The sequence below is a fragment of the Podarcis pityusensis genome (assembly GCF_964106645.2).
Source record: "Podarcis pityusensis genome assembly, chromosome: 13".
Classification (NCBI taxonomy): Eukaryota; Metazoa; Chordata; class Lepidosauria; order Squamata; family Lacertidae; genus Podarcis; species Podarcis pityusensis.
Window position 1 is genome coordinate 10,330,158 of NC_138038.1, and position 7,792 is coordinate 10,337,949.

General features: G+C 47.9%; 1 protein-coding gene across 1 annotated transcript; it reads left to right on the top strand.

Annotated features, from left to right (window-relative positions):
• The first annotated feature begins 328 nt into the window (after positions 1-328).
• Positions 329-4,645, top strand: RPL27 (ribosomal protein L27). Its single transcript, XM_080978056.1, has 5 exons — positions 329-440; positions 2,003-2,085; positions 2,781-2,950; positions 3,399-3,509; positions 4,556-4,645. The coding sequence occupies exons 2-5, from the start codon at positions 2,005-2,007 to the stop codon at positions 4,602-4,604; spliced, it is 411 nt and encodes a 136-aa protein (XP_080834182.1). The 5' UTR covers positions 329-440; positions 2,003-2,004; the 3' UTR covers positions 4,605-4,645.
• Positions 4,646-7,792: the final 3,147 nt, after the last annotated feature.

Sequence of the window (7,792 nt, forward strand, 5' to 3'; positions counted from 1 at the left end):
TTAACTGCGGGGCACTTTGAAATGTTAAAAAACGCCCTGTGATCTTCGGATAAAAGGCGGAATATAAATGTAATGTAATTAATAATAATAATAATTGATGATGATGATGATGATAATAATAATAATAGAATTAGAAGCAATGCGTTTGTTGGTGCTATCGGTACCCCACAATCATAAAGCATCTCCGAAACTCCGGATTTCTTCTTTGTTTTCTGCTGGCAGCTCTCATTCTCAAGGTGCGGGAGATAAGGAGGGGAAAAAATCCCAATTTAAGAACTCGGCGTGTGCTTGTCTTTACCTCGCGTAGCTCTGCTTTTTCCAAAGCTCTACGTTCCAGCAATGCGCATGCGCAGCCCAAGCCGCCGGGGCAGCGTGAAAGGCTGGCGGAAGCGAGCTCTCTTTCCTCTTCCGGTGTGGGTGCCATCGCTGCCGCAGCTCCAGTAAGTTGAGGGGAAGCGGGGTCTTCGGCGCAATCCGTCGCCATCCTCTCGGGCCGGTTGGGAAGCCGCAGTGCCGAGGTGGTCGGGGGGCTGGGGTGACTCTGCCCTACCGGGATGGGCTCGGGGGGTCGCGCAGGGCTCAGCCTTGTCTTTGCTCGTCTTTCTCGGATGGGAAGAATATACTTTAATGCGGGTCTCTGGGGATGGAAGGCCTTTGCTCTCCCTCTCTCTCTGCCACCCCTTTTTTTAAAGCTGTACTGTATCTTGTAGCGGGGACAGTTTGCGGGATTTCCCCCCATACAATCAAGCGTCATATAAGGTTTTATGAAACAAAACGCAGGTCTCTTTTCAAATAAATCCCCCATACTACTGCTGTTCTGCGTGCATTTCGTATAAATGTTATTTATTGAATTTGTATACCGCCCTTCAACCTAGATCTCAGGGCGGTTCAGAACATAAAAACACAAAATGCATAATAAAAAAAAACAGCCCCCCCCCCAAATAAAGCTGCTTTCAATTAACACATTTCAAGGGGTAAATATTGAATCTAAACACACAGAAGGTCCGGCGTAGCTTTCTCTCCTTACTCCAATTTCGTTGAGTGGGTTTGGGGTATTTTAAGACACCCGCGTGATGTGGTGGTTAAGGGTGTGTTGGACTTATTACCTGGGAGATCTAGGTTCAGATCCACCCCCCCCCCATAGCCATGAATTTCACTGGTTGGCTTTGGGCCCAGTCGTTGTGTTTCGGCTTGATCCACCTGGCAGGGTTGTGAGGATAAAATAAGGGTGGAGGAGAATCACGTGTGCCAGCTTCACCTCCTTGGGGGAAAGGTGGGCTAAAAGTATTCTATAAATATAATTAACAAGACCATAGGTCCTATGCATACACACATGTATATAGGACTATAGGGAATAGGAGAGGAAACCCTGTCACCACTGCTGAGAGCTTGGTAAGTTAGGAAAAGATTGGCTAGCCCTTTTAAGTCCTTGGCTGCCACCACCCCAGAGGAAATCCTGCATATTCATTCAGTTTTCAATTTTTATACCGTCTTTCTATCTTACAATGCTCAAGGTGGTTTACAAGATGAAGAAAATGTACATCTTATAACAATCCAATGCAATACAAAAATGTGGTAATAAAACAACTTTAAAATAGGCACCCTACATCAAAAAAGTAACATTCAACAATCATTAGAATAGTACTAAATAATAATAATAACATATAAAACAGAAATCCACTCAACTGTTAAAATAAAAAACTTCCAAACTATAATCAATAAAACAATGGCAAGCCACAGTACATAAAATAATACAATACAAATTGAGAAGCAGAGACTAGAGGGTGGAGCAAGGCAGGTGGAAGGAGGTCTTGCCGGACGAAGTCTCTCCCCTCACATTTCTTACTCCAGGCACAGCTTCCTTATGAGGAATATACTATTCTGTGCATACATATAGTACCCCTGTGTGTGAATTTTGGGGGAATGTTAGATTTTCAAATAGTGATGTGCAGGGATACATCACGAGTGTGTTTGTTTACATTGTTCTTCCTCTCCTTTTCAGAGATGGGCAAGTTTATGAAACCAGGGAAAGTCGTCCTTGTCCTCGCTGGGCGTTACTCTGGACGCAAAGCTGTTATTGTTAAGGTGAGAAAGTTGGACCTTGAGGAAAATGTATTTTTAGGAGCAGGAAGGCAGAAACTTCTGGCAGATGGAGGAATAAGGTCTAATCTCTCTAGGCCGCTGTGATTGCTGATGTGATAGTACAGTGGTACCTCTAGATATGAACAGGATCCGTTCCAGAGCCCCGTTCGCATCTAGAGGTAAACATAATTAGTGACAGCACGTCTGCGCACGCGTGTGCCGCTTTTCGCCGCTTCTGCGCATGCATGTGACGTCATTTTGAGTGTCTGCACATGCGCAAGCAGCGAAACCCGGAAGTAACGCGCTCCGTTACTTCCGGGTTGCCAAGGAGCGCAACTCGAACACGCTCAACTCGAAACGTATTCAACCCGAGGTATGACTGTAAATTGCTCTGTATCCCTGGGTCCAAAACAGTGGAGAATATTTGGTGTTACCTTTTTAGCCACACAGCTAGAGCTCTTGCAGTGGCTTACAAAATTGTACAAAAGAGGCTGCTATCAACTAATAAAGTAAGGTCATAAGCCACAAAACCACAGAAGGCCGCGTAAAAATTGCATCATAACATTTGGTTGCCGGTCCCACTTACTGCAATGAAGTTGCTTTTGCCTGTTAATGTGCCCCTGAATCTTTGTTGAAGGTAGTTAGTTGCATGCTAACTCTACTGTGCCTGATCCTTCTAACGAACCTCTTTCATACAGAATATTGATGATGGCACCTCTGACCGCCCCTACAGCCACGCTCTGGTGGCTGGCATCGATCGCTACCCACGCAAAGTGACAGCAAGCATGGGCAAGAAGAAGATTGCCAAGCGTTCCAAGATCAAGTCCTTTGTGAAGGTCTACAATTACAACCACTTGATGCCTACCAGGTGAGTGAGGAGCTTGAGGAAAGCTCCTCCTCATATGCAAGAGGAAAGGAAAGTGGGAAACTTTCCTCTGTCCTTCCAGTACAGTCAGCTTGACGTTTCTGGGTCTCTGCCTTCCCTGCCTTTGGGCATTTAGGGAGCCCAGGTGACAGGGCAGAACTGCCTTCAGACCTATAAACTACCTGTTATGGAAAAATCTAGGTGCGAGGCCAGCAATTGTCACCTCTGGGAACTTCCTGGGGGGAACTTTCAAGGGGAAAATAGCTCTGGAATGGAGGAAACTGGGAAAGGAGATGATTTTATATTATTTTTAAAGCTAGGTAACTTCCCTGAGCTGTCAAGTTGAAAGGATACATTCAGGCATAATATTTGTAATATTTAACATTAAAGATGTCCCCCTCCCCCCCCCCCCGGTAATTTCCGTAACAACCCCATTGTGTCTTTTGCCTAGGTACTCCGTTGATATTCCCCTTGACAAGACCGTTGTCAACAAGGATGTCTTTAGGGACCCTGCGCTGAAACGTAAAGCCCGGCGGGAGGCCAAAGTGAAATTTGAGGAGAGGTGAGTCTTCAGGAAAACGCATCCACTTTGGGGGTGTCGTGAGTTGTGGCCAGATACTTTTTATTACCTGTGTATCCAGGTGAGCATAGAGAGATGTGCTTTACCTGTAAAGAATAGCAGACTCTGGGCCTTCATCCCTGGGTTTCCCACATCCTAAGCCTTGTCACCTAGTCCAGTGTTCCTCAGACAGTGGTCTGGGACCTGCCAGCAGGCCTTGAGCTGCTCGAGGCTCACTTGTCTGCTCTCCCCCCATGGCATGTCATTGCCGTTTTGCTGAACCAATGCTAGCATCAGTCACACCTTGCATGCTGAGCAAAGGTGTCTAGAAGACAAAGGGGGGGTAGGTAGGTAGATCTCCCTCCTCTGATAGGAGCGAGCCAGAGGAGGTATTTAACAACATTAGAAAGTGAGACAGTGGAGGCTGGTACATTAGGGCAACAGAAGCACTGCCCCACCAACCTCAGCTAGCCCCTGCCTTGCCTCCTTTGTTCAGGGGGTGGCACACCCCCCCAATCTGCTCCCTCCTCCATAGTCCTGGTGTTGCCCATTGCAGAATTCAACAGGAAGGAGGGTGGGCACAAAAGTTGGCTCTGGCAGTGTGGAGCTTCCCTTTCCAATCCCAATGGGTATCAGCCACTGCTTCCTTTTGAGCCTCCTCTCTGGATACTCGTGTTGATGGAAAGCTGCCTAAAATGGAGCTGAGTTGCCTTAGCTGAAGGGAAACCGAACTGTGGAACTCCTTGCCACAAGGAAAACACTGGCATTTAGCAATTTCCAGAGGTGGAAAGAGATGTCAGTCATTGCCAGTTGATCCTGCAAAAATGCTCTTGTTTTGTGACTGGAGGGGCTCAGTAATTTTTAGTTTTCTCAAGTAGGCCCTTGTGGAAGAAAGTTTGAAACCTAGTCCATTGCACACATCAACTGGCAGGGGCCTTGTGGTTTAGGTTATGACATCCTTGTACGCTGGGCAGTTTGTATCTCGTTTGATGCTGGGCTGCTGTTCACATAATGATACTAACAGGTGATCTTTCTTCATTCTCTTTCAGATACAAGACAGGCAAGAACAAGTGGTTTTTCCAGAAGCTCAGATTCTGAGTGGCATGCATTTGCACCAATAAATATTTTTGAAAAGCCCATTTTTCCTCATTTTTTATTGTCAACACCCTCTCTCTTGTGGATTAATTGGGGGAATGGAGGGAAGAGGAGTAAAACACTATGGGGCTGTGAAAATCTTGTGGCATCGTAAGAAGAGCCGCAGGATCAGACTGCTGGCCCATCCTGTCCAGCATTCTGTTCTTGCAGTGGTCAACCAGATGCATGTGAGAAGCCGCCGCCTTGGGAGGTTTTTAAGCAGAGGTTGGATGGGTATGGATGCTTTAGCTGAGATTCCTGCATCGCAGGGGTTGGGCTAGATGATCCCTTGGGACCCTTACAACTCTATAGTTCTGTGATAAGCCCAGAAGCAGGACATTAGTAGAATAGCAGTTATGTAGACGTCACTGCTCAGGAGAAGGCTTTTTTAGGCAACTGCATGAAATAATAAGGTACAGTGGTGCCTCGCAAGACAAAATTAATCCGTTCTGCGAGTCTCTTTGTCTTGCTGTTTTTTCGTCTTGCGAAGCACGGCTATTAGCGGCTTAGCGGCTATTAGCGGCTTAGTGGCTTTAAGAAAAAGGAAACAAACTCGCAAGAACTCGCAAGACGTTTCGTCTTGTGAAGCAAGCCCATAGGGAAATTCGTCTTGTGGAACGACTCAAAAAACGGAAAACTCTTTTGTCTTGCGCGTTTTTCGTCTTGCGCGTTTTTCGTCTTGTGAGGTACCACTGTATTATTACTCCCCACATAGGAACTTTTAACTTAGAGTGATGGTTTAATTGTAGGAACAGTTTTCAGGGCCCCACAATGTTGAAAAAGTATGCAACAAATATAGGTGTTGATCTCCATACATAACCCACAAAACAGGTTTTGTGTACTTGGCATTGCTTTTCCTTTGCAACCAGCTTGAGCCAGGGTCTCTGCCTATCTAGGTTTAAGGAAGTGTGAGAGCCATGTAAATCTCTTTGGATTTTGAACTGTTTGGGGAGCTCACTGCGGTGGATGCATTGTAGCTGGCATGATGGAAAAAGAGAAGGGGGCTTCCTTGTGTATTGGGGTCTTCATGTGCTTTCTCCTATTACCCTCTCTGCAACTTCCCCATCTGCTACCTTTAGATTTGAGGGTCTGTGTTAGGCGAGGGGTACTCCCTCTGGTGCGGGACACGTCGTGTTCATCCTGGGGCAGTTTGTCCACCTTTGGTCCCCATCCTGCACTCCTCTCTCACCTATGGCTCCTAGAAGCTGTCAGCTTGCGACAGCAGCCGCATCCCAGAAACCGCTTCAACTGGCAGACTAAACCAGGTAGGGTAGTTGATAGGTCTCAAACCCTGGATGAGTTAGGGATTTCCCCTGCATGCGCAAACAGGCTCTGTAGGATTGAGTTAAGGCGGTTTCTGCCCATGCTGCAGAGGGAAGTGAGGGCAAACCTTGGAAAGTAGGAAGGAAAAGTGATCCTAAACCTCTGCTGCCTTACGGGATATCCTCAGGGGAAGAAAAGGCTTAAGGAGTGGAGTCCCTAAGGCTGTTGGCCTCCTTCCGGTAACTGCAGCCTAGGTAAAGGGTAAAGGGACCCTTGACCATTAGGTCCAGTCGTGGCCAACTTGGGGGTTGCGGCGCTCATCTCGCTTTACTGGCCGAGGGAGCCTGCGTACAGCTTCCGGGTCATGTGGCCAGCATGACTAAGCCGCGTCTGGCGCACCAGAGCAGCGCATGGAAACGCCGTTTACCTTCCCACCAGAGCAGTACCTATTTATCTACTTGCACTTTGAGGTGCTTTCGAACTGCTAGGTTGGCAGGAGCAGGGACCGAGCAACGGGAGCTCACCCTGTCGTGGGAATTCGAACCGCCAACCTTCTGATCGGCAAGTCCTAGGCTCTGTGGTTTAACCCACAGTGCCACCTGCGTCCCCTAGTTGGTTCCAAATGTACTGCTCTGCTTTCCTTTGGACCACATCAGTTGTCTTGTTGTCTGGGCAGCCTAGGACCTCCAGGCACACTGCTCAGGCTTGCGCCCTGGGGAGGTCACTTCAGTGCTGCTAGTGCAGCCATAACAATGTGGTTGGCAGCAGTTACCAGTTATGGGTCTCTGCAGTCACAGTAGGTACTGTGATTCTTCAGCGATTCCCGGAAGAGCACTCCATTGTCTCAAGACAGATGAATGCCAATAATAATAATAATAATAATAATAATAATAATAATAATAATATATTATTATTTATACCCCGCCCATCTGGCTGGGTTTCCCCAGCCACTCTGGGCGGCTTCCAACAGAACACTAAAATACAATGACCTATTAAACATTAAAAGCTTCCCTAAACAGGGTTGCCTTCAGATGTCTTCTAAAAGTCTGGTAGTTATTTTTCTCTTTGACATCTGGTGGGAGGGCGTTCCACAGGACGGGTGCCACTACCGAGAAGGCCCTCTGCCTGGTTCCCTGTAACTTGGATTCTCGCAATGAGGGAACCGCCAGAAGGCCCTCGGTGCTGGACCTCAGTGTCTGGGCAGAACAATGGGGGTGGAGACGCTCCTTCAGGTATACTGGTCAAGGCCGTTTAGGGCTTTAAAGGTCAGCACCAACACTTTGAATTGTGCTCTGAAACGTACTGGGAGCTAGTGTAGGTCTTTCAAGACCAGTGATATATGGTCTCGGCGGCCGCTCCCAGTCACCAGTGTAGCTGCTGCATTCTGGATTAGTTGTAGTTTCCGGGTCACCTTCAGAGGTAGCCCCACATAGAGCACATTGCAATAGTCCAAGCGAGAGATAACTAGAGCATGCACCACTCTGGCGAGACACTCCACGGGCAGGTAGGGTCTCAGCCTGCGTACCAGATGGAGCTGATAAACAGCTGCCCTGGACACAGAATTGACCTGCGCCTCCATGGACAGCTGTGAGTCCAGAATGACTCCCAGGCTGCTCACCTGGTCCTTCAGGGGCACAGTTACCCCATTCAGGACCAGGGACTCCCCCACACCTGACCACCCCCTGTCCCCCCCAAAACAGTACTTCTGTCTTGTCTGGATTCAACCTCAATCTGTTATCCGCGATCCATCCTCCAACCGCCTTCAGACATGGTTGGCATGGAAGTGCAGAACAAATGGGAGCACTTGAGCAAATCCGTTGCTAACACTGTTCTCCGGTGCTTTTCTCTTGTCGAGCTGCCCCTCCGAAATGCTGACAGTGCACCTCTGA